This window comes from Leucopleurus acutus, assembly GCF_964270905.1.
Source record: "Leucopleurus acutus genome assembly, chromosome: 2".
Lineage (NCBI taxonomy): Eukaryota > Metazoa > Chordata > Mammalia > Artiodactyla > Delphinidae > Leucopleurus > Leucopleurus acutus.
The window spans coordinates 94518741-94541614 of NC_139143.1; the positions used below are offsets into that span (position 1 = coordinate 94518741).

General features: G+C 39.5%; 2 protein-coding genes across 6 annotated transcripts in view; one reads left to right on the forward strand and one right to left on the reverse strand.

Annotated features, from left to right (window-relative positions):
• The window catches only part of CAPZA1 (capping actin protein of muscle Z-line subunit alpha 1), a 48325-nt gene extending 33659 nt beyond the window's left edge, over nucleotides 1-14666 (reverse strand). Inside the window, exon 1 of one of the 2 annotated variants that reach the window (XM_082833662.1) lies at nucleotides 14000-14159. In XM_082833662.1, coding sequence (XP_082689788.1) covers nucleotides 14000-14038 — 39 coding nt within the window. In that variant the 5' untranslated portion in view covers nucleotides 14039-14159. Of the gene's footprint in view, nucleotides 1-13999 lie in introns of both variants that reach the window. The other variant, XM_082833661.1, reaches the window with a different exon arrangement.
• Nucleotides 14667-14733: 67 nt separating this feature from the next.
• ST7L (suppression of tumorigenicity 7 like) overlaps nucleotides 14734-22874 on the forward strand; it is a gene marked incomplete at its 5' end in the record, with an annotated part of 75415 nt that continues 67274 nt past the window's right edge. For 3 of the 4 annotated variants that reach the window (XM_082833655.1, XM_082833656.1, XM_082833657.1), the window contains 3 exons: nucleotides 14754-14961; nucleotides 16677-16759; nucleotides 20107-20269. In XM_082833655.1, coding sequence (XP_082689781.1) covers nucleotides 14754-14961; nucleotides 16677-16759; nucleotides 20107-20269 — 454 coding nt within the window. Of the gene's footprint in view, nucleotides 14962-16676; nucleotides 16760-20106; nucleotides 20270-22874 lie in introns of all 4 variants that reach the window. The other variant, XM_082833658.1, reaches the window with a different exon arrangement.

A 22874-nucleotide genomic window follows, 5' to 3' on the forward strand; every position in this document is an offset into this window, starting at 1 on the left:
ATCCATATTCCAATTATCAGCAAGGCCCAGGTCAGTTTACACTGCCTAAATTTTGTATACTTCATGAGCCAAATCTCTGCCAGCAAGGTATCTATGAAAATCTTTATCTCCCTCATTAGTGTATTAAAGACTTCACTTCTGGGCCTTTACTCACACTGTCCTTGAGTTTGTGCCTCTCTCATCTTTGCCTGTCTAAATCACTCCTATTTTCCAAGGTTGGGGAATCTGTTTCTTTCAAAGATATATTCCCCATTACTTAAAGTCTCAAGAATCCTGTTACTTCTACCATACTTTGAACATTTATCATAGCACCTAAAATATAACTGCTGTTGACAATTAGTTCTATAGGTACCATTCTGTTCCCAAAGACTTAAGTTTTCTTTGGGCAAACTGCCTTGCTTTCTTTTTCTATCCTATACAGGGTCTAGCAAAGTAAACGGCACATAGGCAATTAGTAAATGTTTACAAAATCCCTTTTGAATAAGATGACACTAAGGAAGTGTGCTTAGCTTTTAAGATTATTATGAGGTACTATGGCAAAATGGAAAGATAAAGACTCTGGAGTTGGACAGACCTGGATTTGAATTTCAGTCTCTTAATCTCTTTGAATCACAGCCTCTCCCTAAAGTGGGATAGTATCTACTTCTTAGAATTGCTGTGAAGGTTAAGTAAGATAATATATGTCAAGTCTTTGGCAAAATATTTAAAATATAATATGGAGGCTCAGTAAATGTCAGTTATTATTAAGCGGTCACACCAAGATAATTGCTGCTTTAAATTATTAAACTGAACAAAGCCTTCAAATTATTGAGAAAATAATTTCTCTCTTCCAGAAGTTCCTTGGGTCCTAGTCACCTAATGTTCTTCATCATTACAATCTTCATCAACTATAAATATCAACAACTTCTTTTTGACCAAAAAAAGTTTTTCAAAGTGACTCTACTCTGCTTCCCTTTATTTTTTTTATTTTTTAAATATTTATTTATTTTGGCTGTGCCAGGTCTCAGCTGTGGCATGCGGGATCTTTAGTTGCCATGCAGACTTCTTAGTTGCAGCATGCACACAGGATCTAGCTCCTGACCGGGGATCGAACCTGGGCTCCCTGCATTGGGAGTGTAGAATCTTACCCACTGGACCACCAGGTAAGTCCCTCTGCTTCCCTTTAAATTGATAATACATCTTTTCAAAGTTTACTCATGTTTTCAACTAGGCTATACTTCAAAAAAATAGTTGTAAATTGTGCTTTCATAAATATTTATTTTACTTTTTTTTATTCTACATCATTCCAGAAGTATTCAAGGATAAGCAGTTGCATTCCTCCTCCAGAAAGAGATAATACCTTATTCTTATCCTGGTAAGAAAGTTCTATTTGCATGGAATTCAATGTTATTTCTTAAGACAGTTTTTCCTATTTGAAGATATTTAGGATGTTACTGCTGGTATTATTATTATTATGTATTTTAAGACTATTTTTTCTAAGAGCAGTTTTAGGTTCACAACAACATTGAGAGGAACATACAGAAATTTCCCATTTACTCTGTCCCCCCATGTGCACAGTCTCCATTATTAAAATCCCCACCAGAGCGGTACATTTGTTACAAATGATGAACTTACACTGACACATCTTTATCACCCAAAGCCCGTAACTTACATTAGGGTTCACTCTTTGTGGTGCACACTCTATGGATTTGGACAAATGTATGACATGTATCCACCATTACAGTACCATACAGAGTATTTTCACTGCCCTAAAAAACCTCTGTGCTTTGCCCATTCATCTCACTCTCCCCCTAGGATGCTATTTGTTTGTTTGTTTGTTTGAAAATACATCTTGCCTTAATGTAGTTCATTTTTTTGGTCTGCTTCTAAGGCTTTCAGTATATCAACAATAAACTGCCTGGGGCAATAATTTAATAGATGGTTCCAAGCTGCTGACATGCATGTATTTCAGTATCAAACTAGCTCTAGAATTTCAGTTTCAGTGCCTTTATCAAACAAAATCCCTGCTGGCAGAGAGTTCCCAGAGGCTAGTGAGAATTTAATTTGGGGCTATAATTTCAGAAAAAAATACATTTTCAGTGATCTCCAAGGCCATATGGAATAAAAGGTTTCACTTAATAAACTTACTGTTAGCTATGTTTTTTTAAATTCCAAATAAGCTAAATATTATTTTCCCAGTTTAGACCTGGAGATATTATGAAGATTCAGAATGCAATTAGGGGACTTCCCTGGCAGTCCAGTGATTAAGACTCTGCACTCTCACTGCCAAGGGCCAGGGTTCAATCCCTGGTCAGGGAAACTAAGTTCTTGCAAGCCGTGTGGCGTGGCCAAAAAAATAAATAAAATTTTAGATGTATATATTGATAGTTTATTTTGATTTATCATTATCAGTAAGGCCTAAGGTTTAAAAAGCATAGATATGTCTAAATTAGAATCAACATTATAAAAAAGATGGCGACACTTCCAAATAATTTGTTTTATGTATACTCTTTTAAAAGCCATTTCAAGTATTTCTTAGAAACTGTTCTATTAGTAACCACTTATAAGTTTTGTCAGATATAGACAAACAGGTAGTGAAGGCAGGCAAGTTTAAGTAGAGCAATTTCATTTTTAAAAAATCTACCAATGCTAAGGAAAACAGCTTGAAGATTTATTAAAGTAATAATATAACACACATGGAGTGCCAAAGACTTTCTCCTTGTCCAAACTTTAGTTAGGCTTCTCTGAGCCCTCTTCTCAGTTAGGTCTTTTATCTTGGCCCCATCCTGTCTATGGCCTGCCTAGCCCAGTCTTAGCAAGAATCCTGCTCTCAGTTTAAAGAGAATTCCCCCACTCTTGATATCTGATCAAGTTCCTTGTCCCAACTTTTGATGTATAAGTCCTCGATCTTCTGTTAGCAAGAATCCTTCTACCCCTGATGTCTCCTGTTAGTAATTTTCTACCTACTGACCCGCTCACTTGCTTGTTGGCTATTCACGCCCAGCAGTCTGCTTATTTAGACCTGAACTCAATCTCTCTCCCCTAATACAAAAGTATTGAATAAAGTCTTCTTATCATTTTAACAAGTGTCAGATTAATCTTCTTTAACAGTAGTCAGCATTGTATTTTACGGTGTATAACAGTATATAAAAACAACATACTTAACCATAAAATTTACATTTAAGAACCAAAAAATAGCTCCTATTTTGTTTTTTAGTTATCTTTCCCAACTATTCCCTTTTAATTTACAACTTCTCTATGCACCGAGTTAGAAGGAAATCATTCCTCAGTCCTCACTCTGGACTATCCTAATATAATACATCCAAAATGTAGGTAAAAAGATTTCCAAGTATATATCTTTAGTGTTCATTTAGAAGTTCAAAGTGGCAAAGCCTTAAGTCAAAAAAAAAAAGTACTGGCTCAATCTCAGTAAAGATAAAAAAGCTGTCTGATCTTAAATGCAAAACAGCATTGATATACATATGAAAGGAGGGAAAGGACCCTATTTGGCTTAATTAGAGGATTTACCTAAATGTCTAGATCAAGAACTGAGGAAATATAAAAGTCTGAGATATAGTGTTCTAATGGGTTAGAAAAAAGGACTAAAGTGAGTGAAAAGATCACAAAAGCGACTTGTTAAAATATACATTCTCACCCCCAATCCTAGGAGAGTGGGCAGATAGGCAAAAAGTTCCAAGGGGCCAGATACAATGAGTATTGTTTTGGAAATAATCAGGACCAAATTAAGAAATCAGGGGAAAATCCACCCAAACGCCTTGAGATTCACATGCCAGAAAGCAATGATGCAAATGCCAAGTCCAAACAGGCAGAGTTCAGCAGTGAGGGCCCATGCTGGCTTGGAAACAGATGCAGTGGGAAGAAGCATTTTGCTTTTAAGATCTGGTGCATATCTGGCACGTTATGGTATTTCTAACTTAAAGGTATATCTTTTTACCAAATTTACTTTTTTTTCCCAAAATCATTGGAAGTCAGATCTGGTTTCACATGCAGTTTTAGCACTTAATTACTTGGGTCTTAGTTTCTTCATCTGTGAGTATAATACCTGCTCATATATCTAGCACTACTTTAAGAATCCAATGAGGTAACATGAGACGGACTTAGACATAGTAGATACTTAACTTTCTTTCCCTAAGCAAATGCCTAGATGTTATTGAATCTTTGTGTTTACCAATTTGTTCATTCACTCAAAACAAAACAAACTATACTTTATCGGGTCCCAGGCACTGAAGTGAGCTGAGTACTAAAGATAAAGACAAAAAGGAGAATGGCAGGGACTTCCCCGGTAGTCCAGTGGGTAAGACCCTGAGCTCCCAATGCAGGGGGCCTGGGTCCGATCCCTGGTCGGGGGACTAGATCCCGCATGCCGCAACTAAGACCCGGCGCGGCCAAAAAAAAAAAAATAAAATAAAAAAGGAGAATGGCAAAAGAAGTAAGCCAACAAATTCCCTTTTGCCTTAAGCCTTGGTTCTGAAGAAGCTATACAATTAGAACCACCTGGGGAGCCTTAAAATTACTGATGTCTGGGTTCCACCCACAAAGCCTCTGATGTAATAGACCTGGGGTAGAGCTTGGGCACCAGAATTTTTAAAAGCTTCCTAGGGTGATTCTCATGTGCTGTCAAGGTTGAAAGCCACTACCTTAAGCTAATACTAAGTGCAAATCTTCACAGTGGATACAAATAACATAAGACAAGCATACAGTCAGCATCCTGGCTTTTCAAATCTTTGTATACTTTACCACTGTTAGCAAAACAACTTATACAAACAATAGCCCTCAGTAAAGATGTGTCAATCATTTAAAAATAACTAATTCAAAGCACCAAAACTGCCAAATGAGTATTATAGACAATATACAACATGGAACTTTTAGGAAGGAGATGGATATGGGTTGGGCTGGTTAAAGACAACTACAGGGAAGGGGATCTAAGCTGGGCTCTACAAAGTGCTTTAAATAGTAGGGGGGGTGGGAGAAAGAGGGAGGGCATTACAAATAAGGGAACTGGTAAGAATAAAAAAAGGTAGGGAAAAAACAGTGTTTTGTAAGCTGACCAGTTTGGCAGAAACAGATTTATTTGGAGATAATAAAAGCGAAAGGAAGAGTAAAATGAGTCAGATGGCAGTAGTTACGCTAACAACAATTCTGGTTTTATTCTGAAGGTAATGGAGAACTGCCAAAGCCTTCTGTGTGGGAAGTTCCATTAACAAAAATTAATCTGGAAGTACTGGAGTCCTCAATATGGCTTCGCAAAACTTGGAAATTAGTCTGCCCTCTAAGAGTTAGTTAACTATGAAATTAAGAATACTATCCAACATATATACACTACCAAACGTAAAATAGACAGCTAGTGGGAAGCAGCCGCATAGCACAGGGAGATGAGCTCGGTGCTTTGTGACCACCTAGAGGGGTGGGATAGGGAGGGTGGGAGGGAAGGAGACGCAAGAGGGAAGAGATATGGGAACATATGTATACGTATAACTGATTCACTTTGTTATGAAGCAGAAACTAACACACCATTGTAAAGCAATTATACTCCAATAAAGATGTTAAAAAAAAATACTATCCAAGCAAGATTCATTCACTCATTCATTCAACAAATATCTGAAGGCCTACTATGAAGGCACTGTTTTAGGCAATGGTGATTCAACAGTATATGGTCCTTACAGAGCTTACATCATAGTGGGTAGAGAGACAATAGATAAGATTTTTTAAATATTTATTTTATTTATGATCATTTATTTTTGGCTGCATTGGGTCTTTGTTGCTGTGCATGGGCTTTCTCTAATTGTGGCGAGCGGGGGCTACACGGGCTTCTTATTGTGGTGGCTTCTCGTGTTGCAGAGCACGGGCTCTAGGCGCACAGGCTTCAGTAGTTGTGGCATGTGGGCTCAGCAGTTGTGGCTCGCAGGTTCTAGAGAGCAGCCTCAGTAGCTGTGATGCATGGGCTTAGTTACTCCGTGGCATGTGGGATCTTCCCGGACCAGGGCTCGAACCCGTGTCCCCTGCATTGGCAGGTGGATTCTTAACAACTGTGCCACCAGGGAAGCCCAACAATAGATGAGATTAAACAACTAAACTACATGGTATGCTAGCTAGTGATAAATGCTAAGGAGTAATAATAAAGCAGGGAAAGAGGATATAAAATGGTAGATTGGAACTGGACAGGATGATCACAGAGGGCTTCACTGAGAAGGTAATTTCTGATTAAATATCTGAAGGAAGTGAGGGATATAGAAGGAAGAGAACTCCAAAGGACAGATCAAATGCAAAGACCCATTAAGTGAGGATGTGTGGCTAGAGAGGACCAGGGGAGAATAGGTAGGCGATAAGGTCAGAGACATAAGTGGTAAAGAGGTAAATCCCAGATCACGTAGGGACTTGTAGTCAGAGTAAAAACTTTTATTCTGAAAAAGATGGGAAGCCACTGGAGGATTCTGAGCAGAGGAGTGACGTATTCTGACTTACATTTTTTAACCAGATCACTCTGGGTGTTTCATTGAGGACACACTGCCTATGGAGAGACAAAAGCAGAAGCAGGGAGACCAGAGAGGCCAGTGCAATAATCTACATGAGAAATCATGGTGGCTTCTTCCAGAGTGGTTGAAATAGGGGTATGATGAGAAACAGCCAAGTTCTAGGTATGTTTTGAAGGCACAGCCTATAGGATTTGCTAATAGACAGTATGTGTATTGTGAGAGAAGCAGGAATCAAAGATGACACTAAACTTTTTGGCCTGAGCAACTAAAGAATGAAGGTGCCATTAACTAAGAGGGTAAAGACTGCAGGAGAAACTGCAATATGCAAACTTTTGATATATAATGACTTCCTTCCAGCCTTGTAAAATTTGTCTAGAGAAAGAAAGTCCACTGCTGTTAAACGTTAGAATGTGCACTACGCAAAGATCTGACTTGGTCTTGGTGTTGGATATATATCCCTACTATGGAGGAAAACACCATTGAAATGTTAGACTGTATAGTTAACATCTCTGGTTCTGACTCCATGCTTAAACTGAGAAAATTATAATTTGATTTCCTATGTATCTGATCTACTTGAAAAAAGGAATCTAAGCCCTCCTGTATTTATTAAAGTAGTTGCTATCCTCCTTTTAAACACTAGTTTCATCAGCCTAGCTAATACGAATTTGTCCCTTACTATCCTGATGAATCAAGCTTCTGAACTTAACAGGCAGAGGATTATGATATGAATGGTGGTTCTCAAGTTGCACAATAATTATTGGGAAGCTTATTAAAAATAGATTCCTGAGCACTGGTCCCCCCAAATTCTGATTCAGCTGGTCTAGGAAAGAACCCAGAAATCTTGCTTTTGAAAGAAACACATAAGCAATTCTGCTGTAGGCAATAATGTTCTGAGGTTCTTAAGAAGACAAACAGTGCTCTTCTGAAGTCATGTTTCTCAATACCTTCAGTTTATAACACATTTTAAATACTAGAATTCTTAGTGGCATATTTGTAGAAGCTCAAAAGAGCACTATGCAAATTTGGTAGTAATTTTTTCCCCCTCGCTGCGGGATCTTAGTTCCTGGACCAGGGACTGAACACTGGCCCATGGCAGTGAAAGTGCAGAGTCCTAATCACTGGACCGCCAGGGCATCCCCCAAATTTGGTAGTAATTATAATGCAGTCATGACCAGAAAATATCAATATTTCAGTGTCTATACAAGCATCCACATCACTATACCATTAAACTTGACTGCAGTTTAGGATTATGTCATTATTTCAGTAGAATTGTTTGCTATCTCAATTTACTACCTACTATCTACTCAAAGGAATCAAAGTGGGTAAAGGCACAGGTCTGGAAGTAGATTACCAGCAGACTGCATCTGCTCTACTATTACTAGTTCTGGACACTTGGTTATATATTTTTTAACCTGAAATGTGCCTCAGTTTACTCAACTTAAAATGGGGTAAGCAGCCTATGGGGATATTTTGAGATGAATACATTTTAATGCATAAAGTATCTAGCACATTATAAGCACTTAAATGTAACCTAGATGCAAAACAAAGAATTCACAAGGCAAAGTTCTCTCATGTTCCAATAAACCCACCACCTTTCTTTAGTGCAGCCTGGTATCATGCTGTCTTCCTGTTTATACATTATATATATCACAACATACATGTCAAATGATCCACTCAACTGAACATTCCATCTCCAGAGACACTGCCCTAACAATATACATGTGCAGTTATAGCAAAGATAAATTTTACATGCTGCTCAAAATTTAGTAGTATGAAGATGGTAAATCAGTGAAAATATAGAAAGAAAAGGGGAGGCTGGAGGCAAAGAGAACAATTAAGAATGTTGTTAAAAATAATCCAAGCATAAGAAAAGGTCCTGTATGAAGAAAATAGTAATAGGAATGTGGACAGGTTAGACATATTGTTCAATGAAAAGTATACCTACCTATTTGAAAATAATAAAATAGAAATAAATACATAAAATAAAATAGAAAAGAAGCTGGTAACATTGGCTGCCGCTCAAGGGAACTGGGTGGCTGGAAAATAGGTGGGAGGGGACTTTTTACTCATGTCCTTTCCTACCATTTTAAGCATGTGATTATAGTTCCTATATACTCAAAATAATTTTTTAAAAAAGACTAATGCAAATGGAGGAAGAGAACCTAATGATAGGAAGAAGAATTTACAGGACTGAAATACTAATTGAACATGAGAGCAGAGGTTAAGGATGAAAAAAGATGATGGCAGTGTTCCGACCCTATGTGACTAAAAGAGAATAATGGTGGGATGAGCAGAAATGCAGAGGTTGGCAGGAGGTTCTGATAAAGGGAGAAGGGAAAATAATAGTAAGTACATATTAAAATTATCACCTAGTTCAGAAATCCGTAAGTAGTCAAACTGTCTATCAAAAATTATCACGACTGGGCTTCCCTGGTGGCGCAGTGGTTGAGAGTCCGCCTGCTGATGCATGGGACACGGGTTCATGCCCCGGTCCGGGAGGATCCCACATGCCACGGAGCGGCTAGGCCCGTGAGCCATGGCCGCTGAGCCTGAGCGTCTGGAGCCTGTGCTCCGCAACGGGAGAGGCCACAACAGTGAGAAGCCCGCGTACTGGAAAAAAAAAAAAAAAAAAAATTATCACGACTAGTTTCCCCTATCCAGGGTTTTTATTTTCAGGAGCTGATCCATAAAAGGACTTTAACTTTTTAATTTTTTTCAAAAAGATGAAGGAGTTTTCTGGAGACAGAAAAGAACAATGACACCTGATCCTACAGTGTGTGTTTTTCTGAGCTCTAAAGGAGAGAACTTATAGAAGATGAAGGAAATACTTTTATTAGGGGTTTTTCAAGGTTCAAAGTATAGATAGTCGGCCCTCTGTATCCACGGATGCCGAAACAGAAGGCTGACTGTACTACAACGTTTTATATAAGGGACTTGAGCATCCGCGGATTTTGGTATAGGGGGGCGTGGGTCCTGGAACCACTACCCCACAGATACCTAGGGACAACAGTATACATACTGATTTTGATATGCAATAAGGCTTCGGAACTTTATGGAATTTATTAGGAAAATGCTCCCAGGGGATCAAATGTTCTTAGCAGTGCCATGACAGAGCACCAGTAACGGCAGTAGATGCTCAGGCACAATGAATGCTGGAAGAGGCACCCAGAGTGTGGACACATTCTTGAACACAAGATATACCTACAGATTACCAGAAATAATTGGGGAGGGAGAATGAGGGAGCATGAGCTGGGGAAATATAAGAATGAATGAACCTGTGATTGATTGGTCTCTTTCATACCAATAGCTTGTGCCTACACTATGTACCTGGTAGTATGCTAGGCACTAGATAAAAAGACTTGCTTGCAGTAACCAAGAATTTCACAGGTTCGTTATGGGGCAAATGTGCCAAAGTAAACAATGACAGAAACTCCTGGAACATTTTAATGTTTCAGTTTCTTAGAGTTGTGTGTGTGTTTTTTTTTTAATTAGAGTTTGAAAAAGTTCATTAAACTTTGTTCAGTCAGTCTGATCCAATTTCCCTTACCTATTTTAGAAGAAAACTTTCGAGGCCCACAGAGGTATGTGAATTTTCAAAAATCACACTGGTGACCAAAAGCATAGCAAGGAGAGGCCAAATCTCCTGAGGCTCAGAATCATTCCTTCCCACTACCCCACAATACCTCATTTATAATTCATTAAATGGATGACTCTATTCTGATTTCTTCATTCACGGATACATGTTAAAAACAGTATAGTGAAAAAAGCATGGCTTCTGAATTAGACCAACCTGGGGTCTGAATTTTTTGACAAATTACACTGCTTTGCTTAGCATTAAGGCTGGTCCTAATAAAACAGCTAGATGTTCTAGAAGAAATTATAATGAACCTACGCTCCTCACCAAAGATTGGCATCTGAGTTTGTACCTGCTTAGGCTTTATGCTCCTGTCCAAGGATTTTGTAACAGATCATATGAATACTACTCAGCAAAGCTAACAGAAGAGAAGATTTAAAAATGGTAGTATTAATTCTAGTCAACGACTTATCACAAAATAGCCATGGCAATTAAGCTTTAGGGTTTATTTCGCCCTGTAAGGGTAATAACTCACCTACTAAATTAAAGGGGTAACACATAATCAAGGAAATCCACTTTAAAAGTATAAATATTTTTCATAAGCTCTAACAGAGCCCTCAAATTTCAGTATCTATTTACAACATTTTCCACATCTCTCCTAAATAATTTTGATAAACCCATTTCTCAAAAAGTGCCTTAAAGATGGTATTGTCTAAACTAAAAGCAAAGGGATCCATTTTTCAGTTATGGTACTTTTGAAGTTGTACACAGATATTCTACTAGCTAGGCTGAAGGGAAAAAAATGTGCTATTAGCACTTTTTTCAGCCCTAAAATTCAGTCTGCATTTATGTTTTAAAAATGCTGAATCATGAAATAAAGGAAACAGTCAGTACAAAGAATCCAAACACATAGTTCACCTCATACCTCAAGTTTCCTAATTATGGCATCTTTTCATTTTGGAACCAAGTAACTGAAAAGTCTAAGTAACTAGAGGAGTAGAGCTCATTCTCAGAAACTGAACTTGAAGATAAAACTAAAAGTAGTTATTTCTGCAAGTTATTATACTTTCAACTTCCTGTTTTATTTAGGCAGCTCATCATGACCATTTCAGGTAACAATGCAGAAGTTAAAAAAACCAACTTCCTCTTTATAAAGTGATAAAAACTTCAGCAGTGGGCTTCCCTGGTGGCACAGTGGTTGGGAGTCCGCCTGCCGATGCAGGGGACACGGCTTCGTGCCCCGGTCTGGGAGGATCCCTCGTGCCACGGAGCGGCTGGTCCCGTGAGCCGTGGCCGCTGAGCCTGCGTGTCCGGAGCCTGTGCTCCGCAAGCGGTGAGAGGCCCGCGTACCGCAAAAAAAATAACAAAAAACAAAAAAACTTCAGCAGTTGGTTATGAGAATGGTTGATCTTACTAGCTTTTATAGAAATACTTGCAAGGAAACCAGAGACCATCACCACCAAATTCACCTCTGGGTTCACTGCTTTCAGAAAATGTAACAAAGATAAAAAGCAGTATTAAAATATATTTGGCATGACACACGTGTTAAAAAAATCAAATCAAATGCAGTTGAGGTATTAGTTAAAATTAAAAAAAAAAAGAAAACTTCACGGTTCCTTCGAGGAAGAGTCAATATACAAACTAAGCCTGAAAATATCTTGTTTGTAATAGTGCCTTGGTTATGAAAGTTTTGTACAACAAGAATCTCGCTTAAGGGTCACTTATTTTTTATGAATGCTAAGACATTCATATCAACAAGTCTTTTTGGAAAAATACTTTTTCAATTCTTGAATTCAGTTAAAAGGCATCAGAAGCCTGGAGGAAAAGGGGTCAAGGTAGGTATAAAACTGAAGGAGAATTTAAGTAATCTTACAAGTCAAAGCCCTTTCTTTTTACTTATTGATCCACAACAGAGAAATACAGATCACTTCATCTCTGGGAATAAAAATCTAACAAAATTTCAGTAATCCCAAATCCTAAGGATTTATTATATGAGTTTTTTATATCAGCTATTCTTAATTATCTCACTAATGAAAACAATGTAATCTAAAACCTGTTCACTGAATATAAAATTCATCAACATTTTTTGGCAGTAGATTTACCTTACTAATTATGATTTGCTTGCTTTGTCATTATTAAAATTAAACAGCAAAAGGAGTATGCTGGGATATAAGAGAAAACTGGTCAGAGATCTGCTATTACAAAATCAAGGCTGTTAATGTTACTAATTTGAACACTGTCAATATCCAAAGACATCTTTACACTTTGAAATACATATTTTCCCCCCAAGTTTAATTAGAAAGGCATTCTACCCCTGTGTCAAAAACAAAAACCCAACACTGGTAAACTTCAAAGTTTATTACCTTAAATTCTTAGTGAAATTTTGCTGTAACAGTATTTTTGCTTAAAGTAAGAGGACCATCAGTTGGGCAAACAAATGTTTTGTTATCCCATGATTTTCACTGTAACTTAATTTCATGTGAATCATAACTGTTTGCCTTAGAATAAACATTTTATTATAGTTTTCTCTCTAGCATAAGTTCATATACAGTGTAAAATGCCCTTCCCCCCCCCAAATCTTATACATTTATGAGAATCAATTTCCAAGTATGAGAAAATCTAATGCTGAAGTGTTGTTCAACGGCATGTGAATATTTAGCACATTCTTCAGCGTTTCAAAATGGCATGGCATATGTATATCAAATTATTCTGTACAGAGGACTCGTGGATCATAAACAGTCCCCTTTGCCATCCCAATCTCTTTTATTAAAAGAGGAAAACCCCAGATACATTTACAGAGCATTCAAGGGTGTACATTTTGTAAAAACCACTGTGGAAAACAAAAGACATAATTCTTGTCCTTTTAAGAGTTATGAACCATTGTAATTTCCATGGACTCTAAAATCTTTAACATATTTACTGAAAAGCCTGACAAACTGTTAAGAAAGGTGTGCAGCTGTCAGGAAAAAAGTTATTCCACCTAAGGTGAAATATTCTCTTGTATTTAAGACACTTTTAAAGAAATTAATTGTACAAATTACTCACTGTCAAGTTCAACTATAATCAAAAAGATACCACACTGGAGCACCAAAGAAGGCAGGATGCTTTGTCCAGACTTGAATGTGTTAACATGAAGTTTATGTGCTACATAAAACCTTTCTGGAGTTTAAAAGAAACACTCATTGGCTAGCCTTGTTAACAAGAAATGGAAAACTATTTTTCAAAAATTATCGTTAAAAGATTGTAAGATGGAAGGGATGGAGTCACCGCGGGCGCCGTATACATACAATCAAGGGAGTGTCTACACAGAAAAGAGTGGTGTTCAAATCCTGAAGCAAATGTCCCTGAGGCTTACACATTTATTACTGCGAATTAGTTCAGCCGACAGCATGTGGGAAAAGGGGTGTGTGTGGATAGGCGGCCAACACCTTAGAGACCTCTCCCTGTCGAGAAGTCGTGACAGCAAAATCACTTCCTGAGGAAGGAGGAGCAAAAGGGAAGTTAAGAGGCCACCCTGACCAGGAAGTGACTCGCCCTAAGCTAGCCCCAATCATAGCTAAAGATGGGGGGATGGGGTGAGCCCCAGCAGCTAAAGGCGGTAAAATAACTGCTTCTTGATACGTCGCGACATCATCATCGCCCCCTCTCCTAAATACAAAAAAGAGTCCACAGTCACGATTCAATAAGGTAAAGTCTCTTCTCTCGCAGGAAGGCCACTGGGCTGTGCGTCAGGCCCGGGGGGAAAAGAGAGTTGAGGAATGGGGAACTGGGGCCACCGTGAGGCAGAGGAAAGCCCCTCAAGAGGGAAGCATCCCGACTGCGGAGAGCGTATGCCAGCAAAGGCCAAGACGCTTCTTTCTTCTGGGGGTACTGCCGGGGTTCCCACCGCAGCCGGGTCGGGGCCCCGTTCCCTGTCCCGGGAAGAGGTAGGAGAGAGAGGCGGACCCCTTACCTTCTCCTCATCCGACACCCGATCCTCGAAGTCGGCCATCTTGGGCTGCTCTGGCCCAGCCCGGCCCTGGCGCGAGGCAGGCCGGGAAGGAGGCCGAATGATGGAATCACAGCGAAGGCCGTCTGAAGGATCCGCCCGGAAACGCCGACCGCTAGGGCGCCATGTCAGTTACGGGCGTGGGTCATGGGCCCGGGCGCCGACGCCCCAGTAAGTCGGCGTGACTTAAATGATTTTAAGTCTAATATTTTTCTCACTGAGTTACATTAATTTCCCCATTCATCTATGGGACGTTGGGAGCGTGCTTCGGCTGGTATTGGCGCCCGAGCTCCGGCCGACCAAATTGCAGTCGCTACTCCTGTAGATGTTCCCAGTACCAGTGCTCTCCATGGCAGCCGAGTCCAAAGGGCTAAGTGCTGCTCCGACTCTGGAACGGTCGGTGGCTTTTTCAACCCCAGGAATGGGGTGGAAGGTGACCCTCACGCGTATGGAGGTTAAAACACTTCACTCCGGGTCACATCTCAGCCCAGTTCCTCCAGAATAGGTGCCGCTATCCGCCCCTTCCCTCCCTCGGAAGGACTAGGTAGCCCCAGTCCTTGGGCGCTCCTCCACCTTCCAAATCTTCTCGGTCCCCGTTCCCTGGGACTCTCAGCCTTCACAGAGGCCAACTTCAGGTCCGCCACTATCCCAGGATTCCCGACTCCCGGTTTCCTGCCCTTCTCCCCTCCCAACTCCCGGCGCCACCGGGAGCGGCAAGATGGCGGACGGTGACGGCTTAGGTGAAGCAACGGCAGCTGCGGCGTCTCCTCCTGCCCCTGCTCCCGGCCTGAGCCCGCCGGTGGGCTGGAGGGAGCGGCTGCGGGCCGGGCTGGCGGGCACTGGGGCCTCGCTGTGGTTCGTGGCGGGGCTGGGGCTGCTTTACGCTCTGAGGGTCCCGCTGAGGCTGTGTGAGAATTTGGCAGCGGGTGAGAGGCCCAGAGCTCCCGAGGGACGGGCGGGCGTGGGGGATTGGGGGGCAGGAGAGGTGCCGGGGGCAAGGGCCAAAGGGCAGAGATTTTCAGTATCACTGGAGGGCTTCGCAGAATGAGTCGGTGTGTGCGACCGAGTGAGTTCTTTTTCTCTTGGGCCGCTACTCCGCAGCTGATTGCCAAACCTGAGCTGCAACTACCGGCTCCTCCCTAAAGCTCTTAAGGTCCGCCCTCTCCCTTCTGTCCTCGTTTACCCGAGGAGAAGCCACCTGATAAAATGTCAGCTTCAGGTGGTAGGGCAGATGAGAGCATTTTCAGACTTGAATGCAGAATTTATACACACCTTTTGATTCTCTTGCCACTCAGCTGAGAGAACCCACACCCAGACAATAAAAATCTGAAAGAAACCAACACGATCTTAGCCAGCCATTCTCATGTTTTAAAATAGTTTTGTCAGGAAATAGTTTTCGTGATATTTTTGTCCGTTCTCTGTTTTAGGCTTTATCTTGAGTAATAAAATAGAACAGTACAGGAAGTAAAGAGAAAGAGACCCACAAACAGCAGTGGGTTCTTTCCTTAGTTCCTTCTTTCAATATTTGTGGAGAGCTTGCTGTGTAGTGTGGGCTGAAGTTACAAAGACGTATAAGAGGTGATGATTCCCTTGGATTCTGCAAATATTATTCTTTAGCTGTAGCCAGGACAGAGTGGATGGGAGCCAGGGCCTCTTACCTTGTCATTACAAATTGGTAACCTCAGATTAAAATGGAAGTATTTCTGTTATGGGATCTTTATGACTATCAGTACTGTGTTTTATTTTCCTGTATTAGAGAAGGCAAATGTCCCCTTTTCTATTCCGTGAAATGACATGAAAGACTGTGAGATAATGTTCTGAAATGTTTTGGACTTTTTAAGAACATAGTATGTAAATCCAGATGCAACTAACACACTAAAATACGCTAGATAAATTGGCCTTCCTAGACTGTTTGAAAAGCTAATTTGGTGTTTCTGTTACAGGTTAATGAAGTGACTACTAATGGTTTGTATGCTCAGTGAAATGTTTTTCATTGAGTTTATCTTTTTTTTTTTACATATTAACTAGATACACCATTTAGATGAGAGTCAATGACTTTACAGATTTTTGTTTCTTTCTAAAACCCAAAGTATTTATGAGACAATTATTTGAAGTGAAGAATGTGGTCCAGGTTTTCAGTGAATCAGGTTTAGGAAGCTCTTAGTTTGCTATTCTTTTTGGGTTATTTTGCCTCTGTAGCTGACATACCAAATACACACACTGTTTCCTTCCCTCTAATTTGAAACACTGGTTTGTATCTCACCAAAATAATTAGGAAGTAGTTTTAATCCTCCTTTGTAACAGTATATTTGTTCATATTATCCTTATGGAATTGCAAAAGTTCTTGTCTAAATTATGATATTCCTGGTTTTATTCTCAACAGCAAGCTAAATGATCTCATTTTGATTTGCTTATTTAACAAATCAGCAGTGTAAAATCCTACCCTTACATATGTGAAGGCATTTTAAAGATGTGATACAATGAAAATTTAAAGTAGCTTTTTAAAAATTACAATTTTCTCAAATGAATCTCATATTAGATATTAATACTACTTGTGTCCCTCCACTCATAAAGACACCTGCATATTTGTAACTTGGGTACTTATTTTTTTTAACTTTGATTTTTTTATTCTTTTTGGCAGTGACAGTATTTTTAAATTCATTGACGCCCAAATTCTATGTGGCACTTACAGGGACATCTTCTTTGATATCAGGACTAATATTTGTAAGTAGTTTCCATTTCCTTCCTTCCATTTCCTTTGGTGTTTATCTAAAAATCAAATCTCTTTAAATAGTTATTATAATAATTAAAAATACTTATAGATCAGCATTCTCAAAATTTTTCACATTCTCAAAATGTGAAAAAATATTTTAAAAAACACTGCAACTTCCTCTCCACTTTTAGAGATTGATAGTATTCATTTGTGTATAAAAGACTATTTATTGTATGTTGGGGGGTGTAGTGGGAGGTGGGTTGTGATGTAAATGCTTGCAGGCTCGGCTTAGTAACAAAAATGAGTAAAATTGGCAGAGTGTAAAAATTGAAATTTTTATTTACTTTGAAGACTGGGTAATCTGGACAGTACATGCTCCTTCTAGAAAAGGCTAAAGCTAATTGTTGCCATGTAGACTTGCAGACCAGTATTACCAGGACCAGGTCTTCCAATTTTTTCAGACGATTTCAAGAGAACCTGGATATAAAGTTTTTATATAAAATCTTCCAATACTGGCAACATCGGGCAGACTAAAAATTTATCTGTCTTGAATTAGGCTTATAGGCTGCCAGTTACCTTCTCTAGAGTGTTTAAGAGCAGAGTTTGTGAGACAGGCTAACCATCACTTTAGTTGTATGACTTCAAGAAAGTGAATTAACTTTTCTAAAGCTCCAATTTCCTCATCTGTACACTGGAGATAATAATAGTATCAACTTGGAAATTCCTTGGTGGTCTAGTGGTTTGGGACTCAACTCAATTAATTTTTTAAAAAATTAATTAATTAGGGCTTCCCTGCTGGCGCAGTGGTTGAGAGTCCGCCTGCCGATGCAGGGGACACGGGTTCGTGCCCCGGTCCGGGAGGATCCCGCGTGCCGCGGAGCGGCTGGGCCCGTGGGCCGTGGCTGCTGGGCCTGCGTGTCTGGAGCCTATGCTCTGAAGCGGGAGAGGCCGCAGCGGGGAGAGGCCCGCGTACCGCAAGAAAAAAAAAATTAGTTAATTTTTGGTTGCATTGAGTTTTCGTTACTGCGTGCAGATTTTCTCTAGTTGTGGTTAGTGGGGGCTACTCTTCATTGTGGTGCACAGGCTTCTCATTTCAGTTGTTTCTCTTGTTGTGGAGCACAGGCTCTAGGGCAGCACACGGGCTTGTGGCTGTGGCTCGTAGGTTCTAGAGCGCAGGCTAAGTAGTTGTGGCGCACGGGCTCAGTTGCTTCTCAGCGTGTGGGATCTTCCCGGACCAGGGCTTGAACCTGTGTCTCCTGCGTTGGCAGGAGGATTCTCAACCACCGAGCCACCAGGGAAGCCCCAAAGGACTCCACACTTTCACTGCCGAGGCCCGGGTTGTATCCCTGGTCAGGGAATTAAGATCCCATGAGCCACCCGGTGTAGCCAAAAAAAAAAAAAAAAAAAAAAAATCAACTTAATAGTTATGAGGATTAAATGAGATAGTGTGTGTGAAAGCTTGCAGCAACATGACATACACTAATGAATTTTGGCCACGTTATTCTAAGAAGTGCCACAATAAAGAAACCTGTTTAATTCAGCTTTCCCTTGCTTTATTTAACCAAGCTATCATTTGTATTTTAAAAATATTTTTTAAATTTTTATAATCTTTATTAACATCCCTGGGAACTAGTGTTTCATAGTATAAACTTTGGAAAAATACTGCTACAGATAAAAATCTTAGGAAGTATTATGGCATGCATGGCCAATGAAATTTTTCTGTATTTTTTTCTCATCTCTAGGTGGTGCTCTATAACTATAGTAGAAATGTAAAAATAATAGCATTTATATTGGAGTGGTTTTTTGTTTTGTTTTGTTTTTTTAAATAGGGACGAACACTTGACCATTTTGTTGAAGTGAAATACCAGATGAGAAAGCAATTTTTCTCTTGACTTAAAAAAAATTATTGAGGAATTCTGGGTGAAAGCTCTGTTATTAAAAGCCTCAAAATTTATTGATTTATAAAGCCTACTCATAATTTAGCATATTTTGTCATAGCATATAAAAAATCTAAATAAAGAAGATAAACTATCTTTAAACAGCTGATGTAGTAGAAAGAGCATTGGTCTTGGAACCAGTAGATGTAGTTTTGAGTCTTGACTCTGCCATTTACTATCTGATAACTTTGGGCAAGTCACATGAATTCTGAGTCCTAATTTCCTCATTTATAAGGAGGGGAGAAAACTTACATTTATATAATATATAACTTACATATGTAATATGTAAAAGTGTTTAAAATTTGTTGTTACTTTTTTTAAACCAACATTTTAAATTTACAAAACTTAAGAATTCAAGTAACATTTTAAAGGTTAAACTGTGTCATTACCCTTGAAATCTTGATGAGTTTTTATTAGCAAAGTTTATTTATAATTTCTTTTACCACCTGAAATGAGAAAGCTAGTTGTGCTGCTTGTGTTATTTCTACCTGAAGAGGTAATGTGCTTGGAAGCTTGAAGAATAGCAACAAAGCCAGTTGTTTAACTAATTATTACAAGTAAAAAGATTGCTCTGAAAGGAGAATAAAAGAGCCAATGGGAGTGCATAACATAGCTTTCTGTTCTGTGGAATCAGGAAAAGTTCCCTAGGACATGTCATTTAAGCTCAGACCCAAAGGAGCCAGCAAAGGGAGTTGAAAAGGCTGGAGTATCCAAATATGAAACATTCTGCTCATTCAACACAGAGAGCTGCTTTTGATTCCTCTTCTTATAACGATGATAAACCATGGAAACAGAAAGAAACGAATATCCTGATTTTTAAATGGTTCAATATGGGAATCAACTTGACTCTTAACCTACATTAATAATACTGCCAAATACTGGCGTAGTACTTTGTTGTTTAAAAGCACTTACAATTCTTGTTAACCATATTTACTAGATAGGACATTGAGGCTCTGAGAGGTTAGAAGTTAACTTCCCCAAAACACACAGCTAATATATGGCTGAATTGGGAGTCAAATGTAGGCATTCTAACCCTAGTCTAGTGGTTAATCCACCATGCTAGTTGTTTCAAAATTGTTTTTCTTTTAATTATGCTACAGATAGACTAAAATGACATTATAATGTAAGTTACATTATTTATAACTTAAACACTTCTTACTGTTTTTTTAATGCTTTATTTACAGACGTATTCTAGTGTTGCCTAAGCTTGTCTGAATTTCATTACAAAGTTGTAAAAAGGCATTTTACCTTGGCTTGACATGTGTTATCAGGGAATCTTGTGTTTGGCTTATTTTTTGGAAGGAGGGCACATATCAAATGCTGAATTAAACAGGAACATCTTGAGAGAATGTTTTGATTTGAGGTCATATATCTGCTGATTAATTCTATTTTAAGTGAAAGATGTTTTCTGTTTGTCACAGATATTTGAATGGTGGTACTTCCATAAGCACGGCACATCTTTTATTGAGCAAGTATCTGTAAGCCATTTGCGACCACTGATGGGAGGAACAGAAGGCAGCATTTCAGAGCCAGGTTCTCCTTCCAGCAGCAGAGAAAGTGAAACCAGCAGACAGAATTTGTCAGGTGACTACTACTGACTTAATGTGTGTTCAAAGCTGTATTGTTAAGATTGTGTTTGGCTGTGGCAGATAGAAAACTCATAACAGTAGAGAGCAGTTTGTCTTTCCTTTAAATATAGGTAATCCATGGCTGATATGGAGAGCAATGATTATCAGAGACCTAGACTCCTTCTATTTTGTTTGCGACCATCTCCAATGCAGTTTTTCCTTGTGGTTCCAGACAGTTCCTCTGGCTTCAGCCATCATGTCCACAGTCTAGTCATCAGGAAGGAGAATAAGCCAGGAGAAGACGCTTTCCCCACACCCCACCCCACAGCAACCAAGGACACTTCCGAGCAGCGTCATATACTATTTCAACTTACTTTCTACTGGTCAGATCTTTGTCATATAAACAGAACTAGCTGTAAGGGAGGCTAGAAATTGTAATCATTTTCTCAGTGTATATGTGCACAGGTGATAAGGGGATCTTATTACTGATAAAGGAGAGAACAAAGACAATTAGCCATCTCTGCCAAGAGAGCAAAGTTAGGAAAAATAGCTTTTCTTCTCAGTATATTTACAAAGACATCAAAATCTGTTATTCTTGTATGGATAATCTGTTGTCATACATAAACTGTAGACTATTCCTCTATATGTATCTAGTAATTATGCAATTAGGAAAGTAAAATATTTGAAGCCAGATAGAAATCACATTTTTGGATTATTGTTTCTTTCATTTGGTATAGGTTATAATCATACAGTTAACTCATACAAATGAGTTAATTCTGCAGAATGTCATAATGTCTCATTTGTTCAGTAAGCCTAACCACTAGGGTTATATTAATTTGGTAGAAAAATACTACCTGAGTGCAGTTGCTGGCACTTTTTAGGTGTGATCAGGGAAAGTCTGTAAGAAAGAACTCTTTAAACTGAGCCCTAAAGCTTGAGTGGGGGACTTCCCCGGTGGCGTAGTGGTTAAGAATCTGCCTGCCAATGCAGGGGACTTGGGTTTGAGCCCTGGTCCGGGAAGATCCCACATGCCGTGGAGCAACAAAGCCTGTGAACCACAACTACTGAGCCTGTGCTCTAGAGCCTGGAAGCCACAACTACTGAGCCCTCGCACCACAACTACTGAAGCCTGCGCACCTAGAGCCCATGCTCCGCAGCTAGAGAAGCCACCACAATGAGAAGCCCATACACCGCAACGAAGAGTAGCCTCCACTCACCACAACTAGAGAAAGCCCACGTGAAGCAACGAAGACCCAATGCAGCCATAAATAAGTAAATAAATAAAAAAAAAAAGCTTGAGTGGGTGTTGACCAGGATTAGTAGGGATGAGGTTGGCAGCCATTCAGGAGTACGGGAAGGAATAATGGTAATTTTCTCTGCCCTACTCCTTTCTCCCCTTTCATGAAATAATTACAGAACTCTTAAGAATAAGGCATATTAAGATGAATGTGAGGGACTTCCCTAGAGGTCCAGTGGTAAAGAATCCACCGTACAGTGCAGGGGACACGGGTTCGATCCCTGGTCAGGGAACTAAGATCCTACATGCTACGGGGCAACTAAGACTGCGTGCCACAACTACTGAGCTTGCACACCTCAACTAGAACCTGCATGCTGCAAACTACAGAGCTCACACGCTCTGGAACCCGCATGCCACAACTACAGAGCCCATGTGCCCTGGAGCCTGTGCACCACAACTAAAGAGAAAACCCGCATGCTGCAACTAGAGAGAAGCCCGCACACCACAACGAAGATCCTGCATGCTGCAACTAAGACCCCATGCAGCCAAAAATTAAATAAATAAATCAATAAACAAATAATAAATCTTAAAAAAAAAGATGAATATGACATAGATGTGTCCCCAAGAAGCTCAGAGTCCAGTATGTAAATAATTATAACGATAATGCATTATACAGTCTTATTCCCTATTGTGAGATTGAGTATACCATTGCATAATGAAAGTGAAGATAACCTTAAGAACATTCCAGCTTAGTATAGGATACAGACATATAAATAAGTGATGGCAAAAGATACAAAAGATACTTTTATATAGTGTATGGAAGATACTATGGTGATGAAAAGAGGGAATGGTCAGTTATTCTTGGAAGGAAGGCCACAAAATGTTTCACAGAAGAGATGCATGAATTGACCTCAGAAGTGAGTCACAGTTCTCCTTTGGTTCCACTTTCTCTCCCTGGGTAGCTGCATCTCCTTCTATAGTATTATCATCCACAGACATATGTATTGGGAGAACCAATGTTAACTTTCTGTCCCCAAGCTCTCTTTTATGTTCTAGACCCACATTTCTAACTCTTTGCTAGAAATCTCCACCTTTGATGGCCCTAAGCAACCCTAAACTCATTCTGTCCAAAGTGAAACTGCTAATTATCTTCTTTTAATAGGTACCTTCCATAATCCTAAAATCTATTAATTTCCAAAATAGAAACCTTTGAGTTGTTTTAGATTATATCTCTTTTATTTCCCCTTCCTTCTCCAGACTATTGAGCCTCATCGTATGCTATTGATTCCCCTCAGAAATTACCTTGACTCTATTTTACCTTCTTTTTCAACATTCAGTGTCCCATATGTAGGCCTTAGATATCTCTTTCCTGGACTATTGCTGT